General features: G+C 37.9%; 1 protein-coding gene across 4 annotated transcripts in view; it reads left to right on the top strand.

The window, feature by feature from the left end:
• SPAST (spastin) overlaps positions 1 to 23134 on the top strand; it is a 32420-nt gene that overhangs the window by 3592 nt on the left and 5694 nt on the right. The window contains exons 2-14 of one of the 4 annotated variants that reach the window (XM_064158696.1): positions 829 to 915; positions 2291 to 2374; positions 6954 to 7049; positions 13891 to 14075; positions 15376 to 15509; positions 15852 to 15945; positions 17427 to 17501; positions 18642 to 18713; positions 19228 to 19303; positions 19789 to 19880; positions 20631 to 20710; positions 21607 to 21649; positions 22322 to 22401. In XM_064158696.1, coding sequence (XP_064014766.1) covers positions 829 to 915; positions 2291 to 2374; positions 6954 to 7049; positions 13891 to 14075; positions 15376 to 15509; positions 15852 to 15945; positions 17427 to 17501; positions 18642 to 18713; positions 19228 to 19303; positions 19789 to 19880; positions 20631 to 20710; positions 21607 to 21649; positions 22322 to 22401 — 1198 coding nt within the window. The remainder of the gene's footprint in view (positions 1 to 828; positions 916 to 2290; positions 2375 to 6953; positions 7050 to 13890; positions 14076 to 15375; positions 15510 to 15851; positions 15946 to 17426; positions 17502 to 18641; positions 18714 to 19227; positions 19304 to 19788; positions 19881 to 20630; positions 20711 to 21606; positions 21650 to 22321; positions 22402 to 23134) is intronic. The other 3 variants (XM_064158697.1, XM_064158698.1, XM_064158699.1) reach the window with 3 other exon arrangements.

Genomic DNA, 23134 nt, shown 5'->3' on the forward strand with positions numbered 1-23134 from the left:
TATAGGTTAGGCATAGGCATGTTCATGGCCATAAAATCCATTTAGGACGTTGGTGGTAAACAGGAGTACTCTAATTCTGCATGTACTGTACTTCATGTGAAAGCTAACATAACACCTGCTGTACAGCAGTTCATCATAGGATGAACAAAGAAACAGCTTTGTGACAGATGAGTTACTCTGTACAAAACTTAACCAGAGAAAAATTGTGTTTTCTTACTTGTGTGGTACCTTAGACTTGTTGCTATCATCTTCTTGAGTTTCAGTGCTTCTAGTGTTACTTTTGGTATTGGATGTCACTGGAAGGTTGAATCATAGAATCAACCAGGTTGGAAGAGACCTCCAAGATCATCCAGTCCAACCTAGCCCTAGCCAATCAGCTAGACCATGGCACTAAGTGCCTCATCCAGTCTTTTCTTGAACATCTCCAGGGACAGTGACTCCACCACCTTCCTGGGCATGTCTCAATTTGGTGTTCCAGAAAGAAAGGCTGTCAATTCTACCATTTCTGTTCTAAATGAATATATGTAGGTTAGCTTTTTTTAAAATCCCTTTTTTTGTGGTTTGGTTTTGGGTTCATTTGAGTTTTTTTAGGGGGCTGATCTCTTTAAGACAGATGAAGAGGTATTCATAGAAGTAGTACCTGTTTTTAATAGAGAAGTTTGTTTGAAACTAAGTAGATATTAAGTTGACAGTGTTCCTTTAAGTGTTTCTTTAAATCATGGGGTTTTGTTCAACTCTCCCTTTGTTTTACTTGTTTTATTCATATGGAACTATTCCTAAACTTTTAGTGAAGTATAAAAGTTAATGGCTTCACTTCCTTTTTTTAAGCAGGACAAAAGGAACAAGCTGTTGAATGGTATAAGAAAGGAATTGAAGAACTGGAAAAAGGAATAGCTGTCTTAGTAATTGGTCAAGGTAAGCCAGTTTTGAGTTTTGTGGAAAAGACTTCTGGTTTTGGCCTCTTCAAAGTGAGTAATCAGTATTGCTAAATATCACAGTATCATCAGGGTTGGAAGAGACCTCACAGATCATCAAGTCCAACCCTTTACCACAGAGCTCAAGGCTAGACCATGGCACCAAGTGCCACGTCCAGTCTTGCCTTGCTAGGAATCATCTGCTGTGTGAGTTAATTTGTAGGAGTGTTTCCTAGTTCTGTTTTAGCTGTAGGTCAACACTTGTTCATTTATGTGTTTTACTTCAACTTTCTGGTCTATAACACATGTAAATCTTGCTCCAAATATTTCCGTACTACCCAAAATCCAAAGCAGTTAATGAAAATTCTAAAGTCAAACACTTTATTTGTTATGCAACAGAAATGCCAAAACAGTGACTTCTGATTTGATTTGGCAAAGCTGACTGTTTTATCACTGAAGAGCATATAACATTCTGTGTAGCTTAAAAAAGAAACACCCCAGTTTGGAAAGGTCTAGCATAGTGTTCCGGAGTAGCATATGCCAAAATAGCTGAACGTTTTCAATACCAAAAGTATAGGGAAACATTTTAAACTGCAGTGTTGAAGTAGGCATGTACCACAGAGAAATATATCTGTAGTGAAGGACTTGTTAAGAATCTCTGTCTTCAGGATAATATGGTAATACTATTCCATCCCTCCATGCCCCAGACTCGTATCTGCTGTTGTTAGCTGCTGTTTTGTTCATCAGTGACGTTTAGAAATGTTTGCAAACAGTATGTGGTGTGATGTTATTTAAGCTGTGGTACCACTGGCCTTTGATAGAACCTCAACTATTCTGTTCTTAAAAGTTTTAAAAGGTTGAACCCTGCCAGAAAAACTTGACTTGGACAGGCATTATTATTTTTTTTTAGGAAGTCTTGATGTTAAATCTGTAAGTGTGTGTTTTGAAATGTAAAGGGACACAGTTAACTAAACTAAATTCTGTTCATTTTGCCAGAGTGAATGGTTTCAAACTGTATTTGCCACTTGGTCACTTTTCAAGCTTTAAAAAAAAAATGTTTCATTTGATTTGTGTTTAGAAAAATGCAGTCACAACATACATTAGGTCTGCATGAGATGTTAGAGGATATGCAAAGCAATGCTTGGGTTCATGCCACTCTACAAGCAGTACTGTAAAACAGATAGTGTCAACTAGCTTCAGATTATTGACCAAATAGAAAGCTTTAGGATGTTTTCATTAGCTTTGCAACAGTGCTCCTTAGTGGAGGGCTAGGTTAAGGGTGGGAGGAAGAGTAGGGAAGGCAGGGTGTCAGTGTTTTAGCACTTCAAAAAGTTCATTTGCCAAACCACGTTTTAACATTGATTTTTCTTTGCAAGGTGATCACTACGAACGGGCTCGACGTCTGCAGGCTAAAATGACGACAAATTTGGCAATGGCCAAGGATCGCTTGCAGCTTTTAGGTACCAGTTAAAATTTGTGACTTTGGAAAGTTTGTCATTCTTATAGAAGTTTGTCATGTACAACTTCATGTAATGTGTTCTTCTAAAGTGTTACTTCAGTTTTTTTAAGTGGAAGGGTCACTATCTGGGTAGGGTGCTTCTTAAGTTTGATTTTAAGGTGAGAGTGAGTAATAGTTTTTCAATACTGTTGATGGATTTTTAAAGTTGGAATCTCATGTCCTGCTTCCCTGTGCCTTAAGAAGTGGTTGTAAAAGTAACTGAGAGGTCTTACACCATTGCATGCTTGAGTAAAACTGAGAAAGTCTTGACTAGCTCTTGCTGGAGTTTATTTAGCATTTCTGTGTTATAACTGCAGTAAATCATGATATATTGCTAATCATGAATGCTGTGTGTGCCTTCTATAACTAGTTCATGTTCTGTTCATTCTGTTGCTTACATAATAATTTTCCAGATTATTGGTATATACTGTAATAATAGTTCTTTAGCATAATGTAGGCTGTGAAATCCTAACTCTCACATTTTTTATCTAGTAGTGTTCTATTTTAAGGCTAGAAAGTAAGGTAATGTATTTTCAGAACCACACTGTGGTATAGTTTTAACCTGATCAAAACCAAGTGTTTTATAGCTCTCAATACAGAGGCAGGACTGAAAGTAGCATCTCACTTTGTATGGGTATTAGATAAATATCTTCCCTCTCCATCAAGCAACAAGCCCACACCTTTGTACAGTGTATCTTCTGAGCTAAGATCTTCAAAAATGCTTTCATTTCAGACAGTAAAATGGAAATAAAGATTTTTTTTAGATTTTTCTTTTTTTGCTCCTTAAGAGAGAGCTAACAAATGTATTTGAGTCTAACCTGCATGTCTGCTGCTTTAATCTTGAACTGGTTTGAGTTCTCCTAACTCTCTCTTCTAGGAGCATATAGAAAATAAAGGAAAACTTATGTCTTCCTCTTTCATTTTGTGATTCTGTGTTCCTGACTGATGATTGACAGGGAAGTTGTGACAACTATAAGGAAGTGAATCTCTTTAATTTCCCTTGAGTTCCTGGTGTCCTTAATTCTTTTGAAAAAAGGTATAGGAAACATGAGGTGGAAAGGCTGCTGACTTCTATACCTTACTGTGGGTATTTGTTGGTAGAATCTTAGTCTAAGCAGAGAAGATATTTTCTGCTCATTAAGATTAAAGGCTGGCTTGTAGAGGTAGTATAAGCTGGGGAACATAAGAATGAAAGTGATTATGTGCTGACAATCTTCTGTAAGGTATGGCTTGTTGCTGACATGCTAATTGTAAGTGACTAGGACTTCTTCAAAAAGTAGCTGTTCTTGGAACCTTGAGGTGGCAATGTTTGTACTTTGTGAGTAGTACTCGTGTTACTGCAGTAGCACCTGTGATGCTGGTGAGTCGTTTACTCCTGTGCTCCGAGTGAAAAGACAGAAAGTGCAAAAAACCTAAAGATACAGTCAAGTGGGTGCATTCCTCCTTACTACCACAATATATGGTCACCAGCTATTTGTATTCTTCCTTCAGTGCAGATGGAAAGGTGAACAGGTATAGAGTAGTGTTCACTGTGTAAGCTGATGCCAAATATTACTTTATTTTTACTTTGAAATTACCAGTTGTTCAGTACTTTATTCTACTTAGGTTCTTGTTCAGTTTGCACTAAGGATCTGCCTCTAGCAGCCTGAAAGCTGAAGTTACCCCCTGTACGTTTCAGGGCACTTCAAGGTGACTGGATGGCTTTGCAGTCTACTACCAATAGTGAGTTGGTCTAGCTGTCAGGGTACTTAAGAGTTCCACCGTTGGAATTGGTGGTGACTGCTGGTTTAGAGTCTTAGATGAGTGGATAATTCTTACTCTGATAGTGTTCATAGTCCTGATCTGTCTTGGATGACTGATCACCTTTGTTAGAATCATTATGTTTGGTGTATGTAGAATCACAGGAGCATATTGGTTTTCCACAGTCAATACATTAAATTCATCAGTTTGCTGTTCCTGAGGGCAAATATGCACGGTGTCCAGCACAACACAATTCTGAAGCTGTATACATGTTGGACCAATATGTGTGCTCCCATTTCACAGAGACTTTCAGTAGGTGGACACATTTCTACCTGCACTAGTGCCTTTCTATGTACTGTGTGTAGCTTCTGTATTTTGTTTGAAGGCTGCACATGACACATAATTAAGGTAACTTACATCAGTATCCTCTCTGGTAATAATACTGCCCATGTATGGGTTTAAGTGGATGCTTCTCAGGAATCTGCTTTCTTGGAGGTCGTGGTGGTTTTGTTTAAGGCTTGTATTATAGGGCAATGCCTATTTTTTTCCTCTTTAGAGATCAGATAATGTGAACTCAACATCTAGTGTTGACAAAATAAAGAACAGCTGCAGTGGTGTTTATTTGGTAGGTTTATATCAGCACTTGTATCATTCAGGAGAAATAATGAGATTCTGTAAATATCATTGGAGTAGTTTCCATGTCTGGAGGCATAGGGAGAAAACACTTAAATGGACAGGCACCCTCTATAATTTTCTGGAATAATATTTAATAGCCCAATAAGTTTTCGTTGTTCCAGAGGGCTCCCCAGGGTACACTGTCTTGCAAGAAAACTCATGTATTTGTTTTATGTCATTTTATATGCAATATTCAAATGTCATGGTAACCAATAATGAAGACAGTATGTGAATTGAAACTGGACAGTAGTTGGATTATGTTTTTGTTGGATTTTTTTTTACTTAATATGTGGAACTTACTAAGCCATTGATGGTTGTGATGAAACCCCAGTCTCAACCTGTGCTGTTGAAGCAAGTAGCACTTCCTGAGCTGCTGCCCAAGCCAGTTGATTTTATGTCACTCTATAGAAAGTTGTGGGGGTTTGGTGTTGGTTTTTGTGCTTGTTGTAGTTTTGGTTTCTTTTTAAGTTCAGAAATATTCTCTAAAACTTAACTGGTTATCTGTTGCCAAGTCTGTTAGTACTAACTTTGTTTCCTAAGCTTCTCCATGTATTTTCCATTTAAGTTGCATGCACTGAGCAGCAGGTAGGCTATTCTGCCTGTGCTAAAATAGTTCACTGTGGTCAGTCATACTAAAAGGATTTTTCATAGACTACTTTAGAGGGAAATTTTTCAGGGTAACTTCTTGCAGATCACAAAGCTTGTGGTTGTTTGTAGGTTGTTCTTGTGTGACTAACATTTTTTGTTTTCCTGTCCTGGACTCTTCAGTGTTTTCAGTTTAAAGCAAAGTAAACTCTGGGTGCACACTGAATCTTGAACTATAGTTTTTCATATTTATCTGTAGCCACAAAGTTTTCACTCTAAACAGAATCTGTTCAGTCTGGATATTATTATTAAGCCATCACTTAAACTCTTAGGTCTAAAGTTGAGTGGTGAGCGATCAGGAGCAGGCACAGAAAGGAGGGAATTAAATACCATTAATAGACAAAGAAGTGGAAATAAGGAAGTGTTTGTGCATCATTGCTTATATGATATGCAAGCTCTGAATGGCAATTCTTCCTCCAGTCAGGGCATTTATGATCTTGTGTGCATGTTTTCAGTGTAGTCTTTCGCTATATGTGCTTTTGTATTGCTAGAGGACATTGCTTCTCTACTCATCCATTTCTTCTTCTGCAGCTTCTCAATAGTGTTTTCTTCCTGGGGGAAAGGAGGGGGGGAAAACCCAAAACAAAACTGTCAGGCAGAGGAGAGAGTGTGAAATATGTCTAACTTACATCCTTACAAACTGTGTTTTGTTTGTATAACAAAGGTGTGTGTGAGAAATAAAGGTGAGGGAGGCTGTAAAAGCCCCTGAAAATATGGCCTAGAGGTTCTGTGTTGCAGTGGGAAAAGTAGGAGTGGCAGGTGAGCTGCAGAGAACAATTAGTCCTCAGACTTAATTCTTGTTTAGCTTTGTCTGCAACCTTACACCTCTCTTTGAATTACACTCTGGCTAGTTTGTCATGACTTCTTAATTTCTTTCTTGTAATCTTTACCCTTATGAACGTTTCTGAAGTTAATCATGTTGAAGAATGCAGCTCGCATGACTATTTCATTGAATTAATTTCAAGGCAATTGTATTTCTAAGTAGAGGTCTTGAATAGAGATCATTGTAATGTATGTGAAGTGTTTTGCTTGAACAGCAGAGATTTCTGTAAAATGTTGGCTGGTTGCTACATTTAATGTGCAGGAAAGTGGTAGCTCCTTGCAGTTGGCCAAAGGAAAACCTTGGGGAGAACTTTCAGAAGTATTGCACAAATATTAGTAAATGTAGCTGAATTAATCCTTGTCATTGCTTCTGGGAAGTAACTGCAATTACTAAACTGGAAAGATGGTTGTAATGAACTCAGCTGTAACTAGCCAGTATTAAAAACCTATTTTCAGGCCTGCTCACACTGCCAGAATTCTTTTTTCTAAATACACAGAATAGCAAGAAGCACTCCTTTTATCTTTAACCCTGTATCAAGTATAACAAAGCCACGTTTGACATTTGTTTGCTCAACATACATAAATTTTCTTGGTTCATTTTTATTTTTTGTTTATTTTGTCCTTTTTTTTCCCTCCCTTCCCCTCTGTTTACTATGTAGAGAAGCTGCAGGCAGTTTTGCAAATTTCCAAGCCGCAAATGGAGGTCTATAATGACAGTACTAACCTGGCATGCCGCAATGGACATCTCCAGTCAGGTGGGTTTGGTTTTACCAGTGCAAATCGAGGGGATGTCTCTCAGTTTCTGGTGTGTTACAGAGGAAAAAAAAAATGCAGTACCATCTTCTGGCCCCACCAGCTTCAATTGTTTCATGTTTCTGTTTCTAAAGGCTTTACATTAAATACCTTCCTTCCTCTCCATGACTTTGTCAGTGCTTCTCTCTTAAAATGATGATCCTAGAATTCAGAACTGTTTATTAAGACAACATTTTAGAAAATGTTTTCCATGGTTGTGTTCTTAAAGAAATGAAATTAAACCTAGTTTAGAAAGTGTCATTCTATCATTAGGGTATGTGCCTGCGTAAGTAGAACTTTGCAATACCAGGAGAGTGAATATGCATTTGCATTGCACTGCTTGACATTTCAGGTGCTATTAACGCTGAGAAAGTGTTACATAGTTTAAAATGAGGAAAATTACAGCCCAGCTCTTGCTTTTTGTCAAAGAAGGTTGTTTTTATCTTTTCCCAGAAGACTGCACCAGGTATACTAAAATACCAGAAGTAAACTTGCTCATCCATACACAAGGGTAAAGTTACTGTGATGTTTGTGAATTGTCTTCAGGGGATGTTTAAAGTCAACAGTAAACAATTGTCACAACTGTGATCTCAACTGGTAATTTGTAAGCTAGACTCTAATGATGTTAAAGAAAATGGACATCTAACAAGCAATGGAATTCATAAAACCTGTTTACTAAATCAAGAGCAGTATTCAGTCTTCGAAAAGTGTGAGCCACATGCTTTGGGTTTGTAGCTGCATTTTTAGTTCCAAAGTCATCTTACTGTTTGTTTTTAGTTATGTCTGATATATGAGAAGTTAAGGCAATGGAAATATGTCATGTTAGACACCTTAAGGTTACTGCAGGTGTGGTGGTTTTGTTAACTGCATTTGTTAAAAAGATGTAGTTAGAATGGGCTCTTCAGTATAAATTCCTATCTAGATTGATGCGCTTAAGAACTCTTTACCATAAATGATCCAGTACAGCTCTTGTCTTTTTAGCTGGTTGACTAGAGACTGAATAAACAAATGCATACCTAGACACATACAAATTTCTAACATCTGATTTGATGTGAACAGCTTTTTTTCTTCAAACTCTTTCCTTTACATGTTTTTTGTACCTTTTTCTCAATGTATCTTAGATTTGGATGCTGCAGGAAAAGGTTAGGCTGAACTTTCACTCTCAAAACTGTTAATTTAGTTACTTCAGTGTGTTAGTAACAAAGCATAAAAATGTCCATCAGCATCCACTGGAAATGAAGAAGCATTTTGAAAGTTCTGTGGCAGGTGTTTTTGTTTATAGAAATTCCCATAGAGGTCATCACTGTTGGTAAACTTGTGGAAACTGGTATTAGTTTACCCGTTTGGAGTCATGCCTGGTAACCTACATAAGACTGAACCACTATGTAAAATTGTGGCAGAAAGTGGCAAAACAACCTCATAGAGCCGTGGTCTTCTAGGCATCCTTTATTCTGAGAAAGCATCTTCCAACCTTCTAAAAACAAACTCAGGCTAACAGAGACTTGCATTTACCAGACTCTCTGAAATCTGATAAGAGGAAGAAGAACTAAAGAGTAGGGCATGAAGTTAGATATCAGGCATCTACTGATTCCTTTTGAACAAGACTTAGAGGCTTGTTCCATTTGCATTTACATTGCCCAAAGTAAACATGAGATTCAGAACTTGTGGAAATTAGAGGTTAACCTCTGAACTTCTGCAGCTGTGGAGTTCACTCAGTGCTCTCTCTCTGTCTCTTTAGTGTGTGTGTGTGTAGTCTTGTTTTTAAGATGTTGGTGCTGCACTTTTTGTCTTGAGAAGTACTTCCTATATACGTATTGTAACAAAATCACAAGAACAGCAGTGATCATTTGAAAACACAAAGTAGATTACAGAGTCTTCAAAAACTGTGCAAAATCAGCTTGCAGTCTACCTGGGATGAGAGGACTGTTGTTACTGAAAAACAGAGATGCTGCAGAGGTACTGAGCTAGAGGGCTCTGGCATTAGCTGTATTTTTCTGTCTACATAAAGCATTACCAACACTGTTGCTGAATCAAGGTAGGCTTTTAGAAAGTCTAGGATTTTATGAAGTGTAGAACATGGTCATGCATAGTTTTGACATCAAGAACATGTCTTTTTGCTTGTTCTTTGATCCAAAAGTCTTTTTATTTACCGTTAAAGGCCAAAGACTTTCAAATTGCTTTTGTGTTTCAATTCTCTCTGATATTCTACTCCCACAGCTGCACTGCATATTTCCTGCATTCTTCCTTCATCCAAAATACTGTGTCAGCCTTTCAGACTAATTTTCTGGACTCTAGCACAGATGACTACTTGTCACTAGCATCTTCATCCATGGTGTCCTAACTAACCTAAATTCCCACAGATTTTTCTTGAAAATTTATCTGACAGATATATAATGACGTTTGTAAGACCTCATTACAGCAGTGGCACCTGCCCTTCAGTTGCAGAAGGTACCTTAAGAGTACCAACAAGTAGCCTTGACTCTAATCTTTGTTTTGAAATAGATGTGAAACAGTTCGGCTGGTTGGTTTTTTTTGTTGTTGTTTCTTTTTTTCCCTCAGACACAAATTTTCTTTTGCATAGTGGATTTTTTGGGGTTTTGTTTCAAAACTAATTCAAGAAGCAGATAATGCCAGCCTTGTTAAAGGCATTGATTATGAGTTTTGAATTATTACTATTATTTTCTGGACATCTGACACTGGTAGTATGATAGCAATTCCAGTTATCTATTTCACATTCAACACACAAATCTCAGCATGATATACCTTCCAAGAAAGCATTTAATTTTACTTTCTTACCACAACATCAGCACTGTGCAAGTAGCCAGTGTTTTATGTGTTTTTTCACTTGCAAGGCTTCACTGGCATATTTTCAGTAGTGGGCATGTGTTGACAGTGTATATCAAGTTGTAAGAATTCTGCTCTTAATACTGAAGTCTAAGGAGTTTCCCAAGTGAGTGAATAAGTAGTGGTACCGTCCTCCAGGCACCATCCCTGCAGGTGTTGAAGAAAAGCCTGGATGAGGCACTTAGTGCCATGGTCTAGTTGACTGGATAGGGCTGGGTGCTAGGTTGGACTGGATGATCTTCAAGATCTCTTCCAACCTGGTTGATTGTATGATTCTATGGAGATCATTTTTAATGCCATCATTGGCAGCAGAGGTATTTGTCAGGCTCTCCATTTAGAAGGAAAAGAACAGTGTCCTTGGTCTGTGTAGCTGTGCTACCATCCAAAATATGGTCATTGTTACTTGCTGTAAGTTTTCTGTTAGGTAATTTTTGTTACTTGAATAGAATTATTTTTTACTAGAAATGCATACATTAAGTTATATAAAAGTTCCATCTTGGGGTCCACAGACCACATACAATAACTTCTCTTTAGTTGTTTTATTTCACTTACCTATAGGCACGTGTAATGAGTATTCCCTGATCCATAACTCCAGGTTAGAAACTGTTTTTCAATACTGGAGCTGCTGCTGCCAGTTACAACTGGTTTTTGGAAGCTTAAGGAGTTGTAAAACAGCATTAACTTGTTTGATATGTGGCTCAATCTGTTTTAGATGCCAAAAAAGACAATGTAATTGGTTAGCTTTTCCAAAATCCAAAGCATGCTATTATCTTCATTAAATAACTAAACTAGATATGTATATTCCCCAGATTGTTGCTGTGTTTCCAGTTGTGTGGTATAGTCAAGCTTCTCTTAAGTGGTTCAAACATATACTTACTTCACTTTAAAACCAATTGAATATAATAAAGGCGTTTTAATATTTCTTTCTGTAATGTAGTCTGAGAATGGGCACCTATCTGCAGCTTATCACAGTTCAATCAATAGAAAACCTCAGACAAAATTTTCTGCCTTGCTAGTTCATAATTTTCTTGCTGTGTATACGTTGGGATGACAGTTGAAAATGCAGGGATGCTTTCAGGACCGGGTATGTAGTACTTCTGTATGATTTAGTGGTGTTAGCTTGGAGTCTTGAAGTAAGTTATTCTGTCTAGTCAAATATTAGAGACTAAAATCAAAATTACCAACTTCATATTACTATCCTATAAGTATATTTGATGTAGAGAATTGTTTCAGTGTTTCAAATACACTTGAAAAAAAATGGTTTGTCTTTGTGATTAGGACATATTTGAAGCACTTCCTTATTGTTCTATATGGAGTGGTGAAATGTTTAGCAGAAATGCTGCTAGAGACATTGCGAATGTTTTAAGGCCACTTGCAGCATATTTTCCATCTTTCAAGCAGGTGACAAATACAAATGGATAAGAATTGTTTGGAGGTTTTGCATTTGTTATAGAAAAACAGATGTTTTACATCATGAATTAATAGGAACTATCAGTCTGACAATATATACATAAATATCTATGCTCTGAAGTACCTCACCCTTTAGAAACAGGTAAGCTTTAGATAAAATATAATTCTGAAAACTTTGACGTTTTTATTTGCTTCTTCAGTTAAAAAAATGTATATAAAATGAAGTTTCCTTCTGGAGTTGACACTGAATAACTTTTTCCTGTGCTATGCTTCAGGACTGACCACAGAAATTAGTGGTCTCGATTCCTGGAGGTACACAGCTAGAGTAAATCATAGTTTCTATTCAAACCTTTCTTTCCATCCCCCCCCATCCTGCATTTCCAACTTAGTTGTGCAATGTGTGTGTATACTCAAAATTGCAGTGTGTGTGTGTATTGTTCCTAATAGATGGGTGTAGTTCTGGGAAAGTGTGATAATTGAGCAAGTTGTTAGGCTGAAGGAGATGGAGAAAAACCAGTTTAGCTTTTTGAAGCCTTCATGTGTTGACATTAAGCCAGCTGTGATGATGAAGTGAAAGGGAGTGCCACCTTCTGATTAAATTGGGCCAGTCAGTGTTGAGTAGCTGGGATTTCTAGTAGATTCATATGCTGTTTTTTTGATCTTGAAAGTTGTTAAGTATGCCTAATTTTGGGGAGTTTTCTACTTCAAAAATGCTGTGTAGGAATGACGAAGTAAATGGAACCAGCTGGATCTCTGTGCCATTTAGTTAGTAGGCAGTTTTGGATTTGTTTTGATTTTATTTCATTTGTTTATTTTTTTACAAGAAACATCTTACAGATAAATGTAGTTAATCATATTCTTCTAGATTCCTTATTTTTACATATTGGTATATCTGCATCGTATACGATGATCCCTGCAGAGTTTCTGTAACTCTTTAAGTACAGCAGATTTGTGACTGAAGAAAGGCTTCAGAAGCTTGTTAGCCAAGTACATCAACACGTAGATACCTGCAGGTTGTGTAGAGGTATTTGTTTTGGTAGTATGCAAGACTTCTAAGTAAAGAAGGTGAGAACATGGTAGTAACTCAATGATTCTTACTTGTTTGTGTGGGTTTTTTTTATACAACATTAAAAATGCAAAGCTTCCTACTTAGTGTTTTTCACTGAACTATAATATCATAAACTAAATATTAACTTCCTTAAAAAGCATAATTCATTGACCTGTAGTTTAAAGCTAACAAATCAAAATGAGTTGCAAACTTCTAAAAATCTTAGTAAAGAAACTTGTAGCTGAAATAATTCTTGTGCTTCCTTACCTCTGACTCCATATTTCTCTAGCTAATCAAAAGGCACCTTAGTCCTTCTAAAATAGTGTAAGACAGTATTTACAGTTTCCATCACAGACAATAGTACTACACCAGACAGCTTCCAGTACTATATTCCTGCCACAAAAAAATCCTTGATCTGATGCTGTGCCCTAACCACAACCAGCTTGACCAAACCACATGGTTACTTTAGTGTGCTCTTGCCTGCAGTCTCTGCTTTACATTTGTTCTTTCTGCGTCAGAGAGCCTTATTTTGTTGTGTATCCCATACAGAGAATGTAGAATCATAGAATCATCCTAGAATCATAGAATCCACCAGGTTGGAAGAGACCTCCAAGTTCATCCAATCCAACCTAGCACCCAGCCCTATCCAATCAACTAGACCATGGCACTAAATGCCTCATCCAGTCTTTTCTTGAACCCCTCCAGGGACTGTTTCACTCATTGGACCACAGTGTCCTTATGTAGTGTAATCACCAGCGTATTAACTTCTGTCTATCACCTAATTTGAGACCTTCTTCCTCCACCATGGAGATGAAATAGTGTAAGTGTGAACAGAATGTATGATGGCATTTGAATTCAGTGGTATAGTAAATAAAGTTTTAAAACCTAAACATAGGAAGGTAAACTGCTTCGGAGCTTCCAATCAGAGTTTACTGCACCTTGCGGTACCTGAAGTGATGCAGAGTTGTAAGAAAAATCTCCTGGTAGTTGCTGGCAGCTGTACCTTTTCTAATTTTCTCAAATTTAAGTAGTAAAACTGCTGTGTGGAAGGTGCTAGGCAGTGTTAGCTGGTGTCCAAAGTAACTGGCCTGCTAAACATCACTTAAGGAATGAATGCTCTGAATCTGAAGACTTGAAATTTTGGGGTATTATAGTGATTAATTGTAGGAGTTCTTGGGAAGGAAAAATCTTTTGGCTGGTGTTCTCTTGGCTTCTGTTTTAAGGAATAGTTTATGATCTTCCTTTGTTACAGAACTTAATCTTCACTTCTTATTTTAAGATGGCTAACTAGTATTGCCTTTGAGGGATCCCAGAAGTTTGAAACGTGAACTTTAGGAGAAAGCTGCAATCAATTTACCCTAGAATGTACTAAGCTTCTTTAAAAACTTGTATTATTCTGCTGTAATACTGTATTTCTTGTCAACAATAGCATTTTCATGTTGGAATTGATGGTAAAGGTATGACTGCTGAAAATGTTCTCTTTACTTTGGTTTTCTTTATAGAAAGTGGAGCAGTTCCAAAAAAGAAGGATCCCTTAACACACACTAGTAATTCTCTTCCTCGTTCCAAAACTGTTGCAAAAACTGGATCCATAGGCCTTTCTGGTCACCATAGAACACCTAGCTGCAGTGGGATATCAACTTCTGTGTCAAGACCAGCACCCAATCCTCCAGCTTCAACTCATAAGGTATGGTAAGGATATATATAGCAGTGTACACTTGGAAAGTCCATGTAAATTCCAGAACAAACTTTGGATTTACTGTTGTTAATTACAGCATCATAGTAGCAGCAGGTGCTTGGGAAAAAGCTCTCAACAGATGAATTTTCAGTCAAGCCTCCTGAGCTGGGCTGCAGAGTGGGTTTTAGGAAGTTGGGTGACTTCATGGACCAATGGATTTTAACTGTGATTGCAGTGATGATGATTTTGCTTGGAAAATTGCATAGGAAACTGAGGTTGCACAGGTTGTATTGCAGCTGCATTTGAAAAGCAAATTATGGTTTGTTGTGGTTTTTCTGAAGATAGCAACAGAAATTAAACTCTCAAATCAAATTGGAGAAAGAATACAGAATTATGTTTAGAGAGAAATACAGAGCTAGACATTACAAAGCAATTACCCCATCCATGGCAAACCCCCTTGAATTTTTTCACATCCCAAAAAACCTAAATCTGATACTCCCCAGTGCTCCGATCCTCCCCCTGCCCAATGCCTCTACCACCCAAAGACCCTACAAGCCTCTGGAGGCCTACTGCTTACATGTTCTTTCCAATAAAGTGCAGGAGGAGGAGGAAAGGAAAGTGAACTGACCTTGTGATCTTATAACAAGATAGCAGAATTAAGGGATTGAGTAACAATCTTCTAGTCCCCAGAAGACTTTTAATCCTATTGTCTCAACCTGGGCCGTGGTTAGATTGTGACTTAAATAGCAAACTCCTATACTAACATGAGACAAAAATGCTACATTTCTTGTGAGTCAAATCTCTTTCCCTTCCATCCTCATCTCCCCCAGTGAAGAAGAATAAAGAACAAAACAGCTGGAACATAAATGCAGTTCAGCACTACTGCCGCTATGTGTTAAGCAGCCTGTTAGCCAAACGTATCAGCAGTAGAAATTCTTGCTTATAGGCATTGCAAATCTGAAACAATTGATCTGTTTCAGTGATAGTCTGTTTCTAGAGTACACTGGGGGAAAATACTGTCATTAAATAGAATGTGTTATCTTTAAAAGACAAAAATCAAACAATCCCCAAACCACAGTGAAAAAAAACTTCCTCTCCACTCAGCCTAAGATGTTCCACCTGTGGTAGTATGATTTGTATCAAAAGGCATCATCAGAATATCTGCTGTGTGTTAACATACTAGATTTTACTGGAGTATGTAAAATGTAGAAGCAATTTTGTTAACAATCTGCTTTAAAAGCATCCAGTTGGCTTTTCATTTGGGTTTTTTGAGTAGTGTTTTTTGTTTCTTTTTCCTCTCTCTCTCCAGGCTGTTCCTAAAAATAACAGAACGAATAAACCTTCTACTCCTACCACTGCTCCTCGGAAAAAGAAAGAAGTGAAGAGATTTAGAAATGTAGACAGTAATCTTGCCAATCTTATCCTGAATGAAATTGTTGATAGGTAAGTCTGAAGAGCAGTAAGGATTTCCATGTGAAAAAATAATTGTTTTGTTCAGTATAGCCTTGGTCCACTTGAAATGAAAGTAAGTACTTCTGTTTTTCATTGTAGGCTTTGGGGGCCTGTTTTGTTTTGTGTGTTTGGGGTGGGGATTTTTGTTGTTCTTTTTACAAAAGGATGAAAATTGAAATCTGAAATGTCTATTTTTTAAAGTGCTTTGCAGTGTAAGTTGTGGATTTCCTCAAAAGGGTTCTGTATAAATAGTCAAATGTGTTAAATTAGTCAGCTGCAGCTGAAAAAGAGCATCTCATTGTTAGACTAATTAGTATTCCATTTCTTTGTTAGTGGGCCAGCTGTCAAATTTGATGATATCGCAGGGCAGGAGCTGGCTAAACAAGCTTTACAAGAAATTGTTATCCTTCCTTCTCTTAGACCTGAGGTAAGCAACTGGGTTTTGTTAGAATTCTGCCACAGGTGAGGGAAAAAAAAGGTGTTTCACACATGAGGTGGTGATTCTTGAATCCTCCTCTGATGAACTGAATCCTGGTTATGGTTGCTGTCAGTGGCTGTGTGGTGATAGCAACGTGGAAAAAAAGAGAATGGAGAACTTGTGTGACAGTACTGCATGAAATTTCTTGTCTTCTGGTTAGTCAGTGTTGGAGAAAATAATCAAGAATGGAGAACTTGTGTTACAGTACTGCATGAAATTTCTTGTCTTCTGGTTAGTCAGTGTTGGAGAAAATAATCAAGACAGTAGCTAAAAAAAAAATCAATCAAACCTTCAACAAAATAAAAACCACAAACCCCTAAAAAGCCAAACTGAAGAACAAACAAACAACAAAATCCTGAAAATCTGTGAGGCTCACTCTTCTATTAACTGTAGCTGTGTGTCCAACCCTATATGCATGTGTAAAGGACAAAGCCCATAACTGGAAGAGTGGAACAGATGAGATTTGTGTAGGGAAATCAAGTCATGGCACAGTCTGATTTGAATAGCATTAAGTTGGTATTGTGGTCTCATTCTCTGCGTGGATGTTACTTAGGCACTCTGAGTAGTCTCCACATCAGGAGAGAATGCAGCCTAGTGTAGTAGAATCATAGAATCAACCAGGTTGGAAGAAACCTCAAAGATCATCCAGTCCAACCTATCCCCCAGCCCTATCCAGTCAACTAGACCATGGCACCGAGTGCCTCGTAGTGAATATGCCAGTACATGGAGGTGTATAACACATGAGGGCTGATATCCTTGTTACGTGGCTGAGGGAAAATTGGTCATTTAGGCTTATATTTATCATAGGTAGCAGCTCAACTGCTGTGACTGCTTAGATTCAGGTTTGGTCCATATGCTATTGGAGTTTTCTGAGACACTTTAAAAAACAAACAACAACAACAAAACCCACAAAAAAACCCACAAAACAAACAAAACCCCCCCAAATCAGCCCTGATGATGTAGTTGCAAAGCCATTCTCTGTGATATTTAAGAAGTCCTGGCAGCCAGATGAAGTCCCACTATTACAGATGGGTGTAAGAGGACACAGTCTCAAACTGTGCTATGGCAAGTTTAGGCTCTATGTTAGGAAGTTGTTCTTCACAGAAGGAGTAATTGGCTGTTGGAATGGGCTGCCCAGGGAAGTGGTAGAGTCACCATCGCTGGAGGTGTTTAAAAGGAGATTGGATGAGGCACTTACTGCCATGGTTTAGTTAATTAGAAGGGTTAGATGATAGGTTGGACCTGATGATCTCAGAGGTCTTTTCCAGCCTGGTTAATTCTGTGAAAAACCTGTAGGGTTGTAGCACTGCTGCTGTTGCTGCCACTGCTAGCTGCTGAGCCATTCCTGAATCTTAAACTGTTTTCTTACAAAGGCAAATCAATGTTGTCTTTAAATCTTTGAAGGTAACTTACAACAATGTGTTTTTCAGTTATTTACAGGGCTTAGAACTCCTGCACGTGGTTTATTGCTGTTTGGCCCACCAGGAAATGGGAAGACAATGTTGGTGAGAAAATCAATTCATGCATCAGTTAGTGAGTTAAAATGTAACCATGAGGGGTGACTTTCAGTTTCAGTGTTGAAGTAATAAACTATATCTATTCTTCCTGTTAAGGTGTCAATTAAATGCAAAATTACTCTTAACCATGGGTTTTACAAGGGAGGGAATTGCTTGACTATTATCTGTTAGTTATCTTCAATATCACAAATATTTTAAAACATAACCCAGTGAGTCCAAATTTCATTTTCAGAGAGAGTGGAAGTAACACAGTTAATTGTTTGTGCACAGTGGTGATTAATCACAAATGGTCTGCTCTCAAACATTGTAGAAGTGCATTTTGGAAATGGGGAAGGAGCACAGAAGCAAGAAAAGGAGGTTGTCTGACTTCCACACTTCTGTGCAAAGAACTTGATCTCTGTGGAACAGTCTGGCTCCTGCTTATTTTCTTCAGCTCCACGTACTGGGCTTGTGGAATTGGAGTGAAAAGGCTGTGCATCAGCCAGGGACCATCGTGTGTCATTATGCAGCTAAGGCAGGCACACGGTCCTGCATCACATGGACTGTCTGCAGCTGCACATTCTCTTTGAGTGCAGGAGTGTGAATGCTGAGATGCTCACTTGGCCTCATATGTTATGTTTTCCGTACAAGAACATAATTGCTAATCACTAAAATTAAACTGTGTAGCCAGGAAATCATAATCTCTTAAAAATGAATGTGAGTGTTGTGGCTGAACTAATTCATATCCCTAGTTTTCCTTTCACAACATTGTTTTTATGGATAGGGCACAAAGGAAAGGAAAAACACATCATTTATGTGCTATCCTAAATTACCTCCCTAAATTAAAGCTGTTTGGGATGTCTATTCAGGACATTTTGAAAGGAACTGGAGACCTGTATTCAGTAAATAAGTTTTAGTTGGCTATGGAGAAGTCTGGAGTCTGGAAATCTCTCTCATGGTTCAATGACTTATCTGTTCCTAAGAGACTGTGCAGAAGTTTTCTGTAGCATCTATAAGATGTTCCCTCTAAAGGAGCAGGGGTTTTAAAAGTTGCTTGTCAACACATGAATGCTAGCTGCAAGAGCAGAGAAGTATCTTCAGTGTGATGTTTTAAAAGTAACTTTTTCTTCTTTTCACTCCCTCTCTTAGGCCAAGGCAGTTGCTGCAGAATCAAATGCTACTTTCTTCAATATAAGTGCAGCAAGCCTAACTTCAAAATATGTAAGTAACAGCTGTAAGTTATATTGATCTGAAAACACACATGCCATAATTGGGTCTTAACAAGTTCAGAGACTTTTGATGAGTCTTTCGTGACTGTTGGCCTATAGTGAACAGAAAGCTTTTTAAAAACTGACTTGTGAGGACAAGAATTTGGTTTTGTGCTTGTGACAACTCAATGCCAGGAGCTTTTGCAGTTCAGGATGACCCCATCTGTCACATAGGTTGTGAGCATCTTCTTTAAAAAGTAAGTTAAGTGGATCACATCTGCTTTTTGCTGTGGTAACTTAGATACCAAAATCTCTGGACAACTCACTTGTGATCATAAATGAAGCTGTAATGTCTCCTTTATGACACAAGCCATAGCATTGTATGTAATATTTAACTATTGATAATCTGTGTATGAATGGACTGAGTGTGGCTGGTTATCAGAAAGACTTTCTGTAGATCACTGTTAGCAATCTTGTAGTAAATGCCTTCTAAACCCCTTCAAAAAGTCTGTTTATTACTGTTTTAGGTAGGTGAAGGGGAGAAACTGGTTCGTGCTTTATTTGCAGTAGCCAGAGAACTTCAGCCTTCTATAATTTTTATTGGTAAGACCTTAAATATGACTGATTTTTTTTGTGTAATTTCTTAAGTTTTCTTACATTTTAAGCACCAGGTAAACTTTGGGTAACTGCAGTGCAGAGCAGGTGTCTCAGATACAACCTGCTGGTTAATCAGTAGTTCCACATGTTATTAGTGTTAAAAGTGGGAAGAAATGCCCTCAGAAACACAGTGCTGTACCTTTGCACAGTAGTCCATTTATGCATTGAACTTGAAACATGAAAAATGCATTTTACTTGTCCTAAGTTGCAGTTCATAACCTTCAGGTTGCTTTTTTTTGTCTTATTTGTGGTTAGTATTATATATTCAAAGCACAGCAAGTTATACAGCATTCTAAACTTGGTTGAGATTTCTTGCTTTCCTAAAGAGTAAACTTTGTCTTGTTGGAGTGCTGCATTTAAAAAGTAACTTAGGCAAATATGAAGACTTGAGTGTTATATGCCCAATTAAGATGCATGTCTGTGTTTTTTAGATGAAGTTGACAGCCTTCTGTGTGAAAGAAGAGAAGGTGAACATGATGCTAGTAGGCGTCTGAAAACAGAGTTTTTAATAGAATTTGATGGTGTAAGTACTTAGTCTTGGTAATTGGTTGAACTGAATTGGGCAGTGGCATAAATAAAGGCATAAACTTACATTCATGCAAAACAAGGCTTTTAATAGAGTTATAGAAATCAAGCAATGTACAGGCCTGGGTGTGCAGGGAGGCTCTGCTCTACCCTAACTGCAGAAGTACTCTTAATTTTTCAAACCTAACTATCTCAGGATGACTGAACTTTTGAGTGCTTCTTGTAGTTTAACTTTTCTCCAGCATTGTAACGTGCACTTCCTCAGCAACATTTGTGCTCTTGGAGGACTCTTTTCAAGCAGCATAATTTGGGCATAGTAGTCTGTGTTTACTTTTTTTTCCTTCCTTTTTTTCTGGTTTGTCTTTACATTTATCACAAGAATGTTTTAAAGCCAACTGCATGGAGCTGCGCCAGGGGAAATTTAGGCTCGAGGTGAGGAGAAAGTTCTTCACTGAGAGAGTCATTGGACACTGGAATGGGCTGCCTGGGGAGGTGGTGGAGTCATCATCCCTGGGGCTGTTCAAGGCAAGGTTGGACATGGCACTAGGTGCCATGGTCTAGCCTTGAGCTCTGTGGTAGAGTTGGACTTGATGATCTGTGAGGTCTCTTCCAACCTTGGTGATACTGTGAGTTAAAAACAAAGCCTATACAGTAAGATCTCATCAGTGTGGGACACAGCAAGTCTGTGGTTTTATGTATTATGACTTAATGTAACCTGAAAGTGGTCCTGCCTGCCTTTGTTTTCCAGGTGCAGTCTTCTGGAGAGGATAGAATACTTGTGATGGGAGCAACGAACAGGCCACAGGAGCTTGATGATGCTGTTCTGAGGTATCAAAATGTGTCTGTCTTTGTTTGAATACAGTACTGTAATATTCATTGTGGGAAGCTTGATACATTACTTAGTGCCTTGGTTGTTTTAAGTTTTGGGGTAAGTAGCAAAAGCTGCTTGACAAGGTTAAATTATTTAATGTCTCAGAGGTGTTTGTCTCTTCTCTTTTGAGATACATTTGCAGAAGCATGATGACCTTGGAATTGTCTAAAACAACAGTACCTGTTGAGACTGAGTCATCACTTTGTAGTCTTGCATCTTATATAGTGTTTTCATAGAGTCAATGAGGTTGGAGGAGACCTGCAAGATCATCCAGTCCGACCTATCCCCCAGCCCTATCCATTCAACTAGACCATGGCACTAAGTGCCTTGTCTAGTCTTTTCTTGAACACCTCCAGGGAGGGTGACTATATGGATCTTATTGGTAGGATAAAGAAAGAAATTAAACCAGTATTTCTTCTTTATGAACGCTGTACTTCTGATGACCCAGGCAATTACAGATCTTGCTGTAGGCTTGTCTTAGAGACTTTTTCTCTACAAGTTTATACTCTTCTTTTTCACTGTGAAAAATAGGCATATCAGCACTGCCTGAACAAATAGAACATATTTTAAATGATTCCAAAGAGATGCAAAGCATCCAAAGAGAGGCTTCATTTTATTGCTGGCAGCATTGCTGCTTTTTACCTTCAGAGTGCTTTCTCTTCCAGTGGTGTCATGTACCGTTTGTTGGGTTGTTGAATTTTGTTGGTTTAGTGTGCTTTTTGTTTTCAAATCAGTAGTCCTACTTCCTAGAATTTGATGTAAATGAAATTTTGGTGTTTATGAAACCAAATGTTTTCATCTTTGTCTGTTAGAAAGGTCTAAAAGTTGTGTGTGTGTATATATTTCTTCCTAGACGGTTCACCAAACGAGTATATGTGTCTTTACCAAATGAGGAAGTAAGTATTTTTTAAATACATTTTCTTCATTCTAAGATTAATTTTATTGAAAAAGAGTATAAAACAGCACAGGATATTCTTAATTTGCCCTAGTGGTGGATGACTATAATTCTGTGAACTAACTTCTGGCCCATCTTGGCCATACACACTGCTTTAATTCTCGTGACTATCTTAAAGTTTTTTTGCTTTGTTTTTTGAACATGTCCTAGTTGCAAATCTGGTAGTAGCTACTTGGTATTTCTTGGCAAGGTGAGGTTACGTGCTGGCAGGCATGGGCAAGTCTGAAACAAGGCTTGCAGAACAGGAGCATGTTTGGCTGGAGAAGAGCATTTATTGCAGAAGATGAAAGTAGCTTTCTTAAAGTAGTGCTTTTCAGCTCAACAGTAGATAAGGATTCTAATGTATTATTCTTAGAGCAGTTTGGCCTTTGATGTTACAGCCCTATACTAGCTACTGTGAAGAAAATTAACTCTGGTACTGCCAAACCCAGCACAGAGGTGGGGTTCCCTTTCTGTTCCGTTGAGGTGTCAATAGCATACAGTCTAATCACTACAGGCAAGTTTAAACTAGTAAAGCACAAAAGCTAACCTGACAAACATGTTCTGTTGCAACAGAGTTTTAAGTGTACTGTGAAGATTAGTTCTACATTTGATTAATGTATCTTCTTTTCAGACAAGACTGGTTTTGCTGAAAACTCTTCTAAGCAAACAAGGAAGCCCATTAACACAAAAAGAGTTAGCACAACTAGCTAGGTAAGTCTTTTGTAACTATACTAAATAAATAGTCATCTACAGCATTCATTCAGATGTTCATTTCATATGTAACTAATGCAGATCATCAGATAGTGACAACATTTGCTGAGAATGAATTGCATGCATGTTAGGAAGTTGTTTATGTTGTTAGAATTGACACAGTGCTGCTGTTCATCACTGTCAGACATCAAATGTAATGGGTGTGAAAGAAGTTTGGCTAGAAAGTAGGTAAAGCACCTAGCACAGGAAGGAGTGAAAACTGTGTGAGATATCAAAAATACTCAAGTGGATGTACTTTAGTCTCTCTGGTAGTACACAGAATGTGAGTAAAGTTTTGCATGTAGCAGTTTTCAGACTTGTAGTGTTGCTATCATTACTGAAATTTAATGGATACTCTTAACTGAATAAATTTTCTCTGTATTTTAAGGATTCTAACTCAGGCCACGTTTAGGGTGCAGTATTGGCTAACCAGAGAAACAAGACATTGTTTGTATTCTAATGGCAAATGTATGACCCAAATAACAAATGCAACTTAAGTAAACTTCTTGCTTGTAGTTTAGCCAAAACACAAAAGCTGGGGGCCCTGCCTGCTTCCTCTACCATCTATTTTTGATTTTAAAGACATAGGTGCTCCACAGAATCACAGAAACTTTCAGGTTGAAAAAGACCCTTGGGATCACTAAGTCCAACCAATGAGCCTACTCTTCAAGTTTCATCCTTAAACCCCATATTT

This window comes from Pogoniulus pusillus, chromosome 18 (genome assembly GCF_015220805.1).
Source record: "Pogoniulus pusillus isolate bPogPus1 chromosome 18, bPogPus1.pri, whole genome shotgun sequence".
NCBI lineage: Eukaryota > Metazoa > Chordata > Aves > Piciformes > Lybiidae > Pogoniulus > Pogoniulus pusillus.